The sequence below is a fragment of the Montipora capricornis genome, chromosome 5 (assembly GCF_036669925.1).
Source record: "Montipora capricornis isolate CH-2021 chromosome 5, ASM3666992v2, whole genome shotgun sequence".
NCBI lineage: Eukaryota > Metazoa > Cnidaria > Anthozoa > Scleractinia > Acroporidae > Montipora > Montipora capricornis.
In genome coordinates this window covers 13,965,428-13,967,927 of record NC_090887.1, presented here as the reverse complement: position 1 = coordinate 13,967,927, position 2,500 = coordinate 13,965,428, and the positions used below count along the sequence as shown (strand labels likewise).

At 35.8% G+C, this 2,500-nt stretch overlaps 1 protein-coding gene across 1 annotated transcript in view; it reads right to left on the bottom strand.

The window, feature by feature from the left end:
- Nucleotides 1-2,500, bottom strand: part of LOC138049585 (atrial natriuretic peptide receptor 1-like) — a 53,784-nt gene that overhangs the window by 24,921 nt on the left and 26,363 nt on the right. Inside the window, exons 6-7 of the mRNA XM_068895947.1 lie at nucleotides 2,474-2,500; nucleotides 1,926-2,031 (exon numbers count right to left, since the gene is read on the bottom strand). The exon at nucleotides 2,474-2,500 is cut by the window's right edge and continues 64 nt beyond it. Of these exons, the coding sequence (XP_068752048.1) occupies nucleotides 1,926-2,031; nucleotides 2,474-2,500 (133 nt within the window). The remainder of the gene's footprint in view (nucleotides 1-1,925; nucleotides 2,032-2,473) is intronic.

The following is a 2,500-nucleotide window of genomic DNA, read 5'->3' as shown; positions in this document are numbered from 1 at the left end:
TAATGTGACGTAACGAGTTACCATGGCAACAAAAGAGCCATCTAAAGACAGCCTATATTTTGTTTTAAACGTATTTATCTCAAAAACGAACGCGATGACCGCAATTTTTTTTATTGCTGGAGAGTGATTAGCACGCTAGGATAAAACTTTATAGCCACCTTCACAACTGAAAAACTTTAAGGTGGCTCTGAATTCGCTCCAGATATTTTTTTTAAACTTTGCAGAGAGTTTCGTCTAAGCTTGCTAATCACTTTTCAGCAATAAAAAATGGGTGTCATTGAGTTCGTTTTTGAGACATAAGCGCTTAAACACAAAATATAGGGCGTTTTTACATGGTTTTTTGTTGCCATGGTAATTTATTTCGTCAAATCGATACACGCATCTTGTTAAGCAATTATTGATGTTGCATATGGAACCAAAACATTGCCATTAAGTGAAACAGAGTTGTAGAGTTAATCTTTCTAATAATTTATCACATTCCCTCCAATTGAAACCGGTTTGAGCCACTTTAATCCAACAACTAGTTTGTAAAATGACCTAACTTTACGATGTCAATTTACATTATCAACTCCGTTGATAAACCAAATTTTTGTATACTACTTCCCCACCGACGCAGCACCACAGTTTCTTTAGAAACTACCCCTTCATAACTTTACGATGAACGCAAATCTCCATCTTTTAGTTGACAATCTTAAGAAACGGTTTGTGCAAGCACATTGACATATCATCGTCAATTTATTTGTGGCCGGCACGCCAAATACGTCCACTTGAATCTCCTTCTTTAAGGACGGTGCCTACTATTGTTATTGCGCATACGTTTTGCGCATCTCGAGATACTCGAGTTTCCTATCGGTGATGCTCACTAATACAGGGATATTTTTGCGCGGTTTAAAACTATCCGGATAAAGTAGATCTTAGTAAGTAGTCTTGGTATCCAAAAAGAAAATTGGGGGTAACCATGCATTTTTGAGACATAATTAAGCTTCAATTTGAGAAAGAACGCCATACATTGCTTTGTATTTTAGAGCTTTTTACAAATATTATTCATGAATTATCTTGGAAAAATGCGTGGTTACCCCCAATTTTCTTTTTGGATTTCAATAACACTTGTTGAGATCTACATTTCCTGCATACCGTAATCATAAACCGGGGCAAAAATATCGTTTATTAGTAGGCAACGTTCTTAACAACTTATATTGCCTCTGAAATATAACGCCCCCGAAGATCAAACCATGCGGAAATAGCATTTACAGCCTGCTTCCCATCGGAGCATTTCATGTTGAAATCCCTAAATAAAGTTAACAAAAAAGAAACACCAATAGAGAGAGGGATTAACCACGTTTACAGCAGGCGGCGAACGTCCGACCAAAATTTGCGTTTTACTAGAAATGGAAGAAACTCGTTTGATATGAGCTCATTTCTTGCGTCTTAGCAGCAGGTATCAAGTGAATTTTTCAAAAGAGAGAGACGAGTTAGAATATCATCATTTTCAGGATTTTATGACAAGCGTTTCGCGTTTGCCGTTTCACGTAAACACGATGCCTAATCTCTCTAATATATCTTTAATACTGTTACCCCGATACCACAACATTATTACTGAAGGTACTAATGCCCAGCTCACACCAAACCTTAACCATGTTACTTAGACACGGTTTCAAAATGTTTTTTCAAAAAGATTTTTGTCGACTACAAATTTACCGCAGATTAAAGCATGTATGGAAACTCACCTGAATCTCACGTAAAAGCCAGTCCTACATTTTTCTGTGACTCATTTTCATTTTGTTAAACCCAGTTTAATTAAACATGTTTGTTGGTATGAATGGGGTATAAGTTAACATATATAAGTTAAACATTAGCTTTTAAAAAACGGCTTGTATGTTGACAAAAAAATGATCAAGTTTATTTAGAGATTTTGAATATCATACCATGCTCTTCCTGGATCCTAATTTCCCTTTATTCTTTGGCCACTTGATGTCTTCATATTTGATAGCCCATGTACGGGCCAATAAGGCTGCTTCAAAAGCTTGCTTTCTGTTAAATGAATGGAAATGATATCTAAGGGTGTCAAGAAGGACAAAATGGGAATTTTTTTTAGAAAAACATGTAGGAAGAAAGTAGGATATCCTTTGAGGCCCCAAGCAAACACATGAACCACTTGAAGCTCTGAAAGCTTTCAAGATGCACTGTTCTCAAAGGACATGGCTAAAAAAGTGTAACGGTTGGCCTATTGTTCTGAAACAAAGAGCTTTTCTATATTGAGAAGCAATAACATCAAAGTTATTCAAGATAGCTACGCTCGGGAACTTTGAAAGTAAAAAGAAGCGGTTCTGAAATTATTTATTACGGATATAAACCTCTCTTTGAGAAAAATTTAAGCACATTTGATTGTACACATAATTTTCTGTGGATTAAGATTTGCATCAATATGTTCATTCCAACAGTTAATGCTACATAAGCATATTTGTACCCTTACCTTTGCCACAATAAAAATCCAACCAAA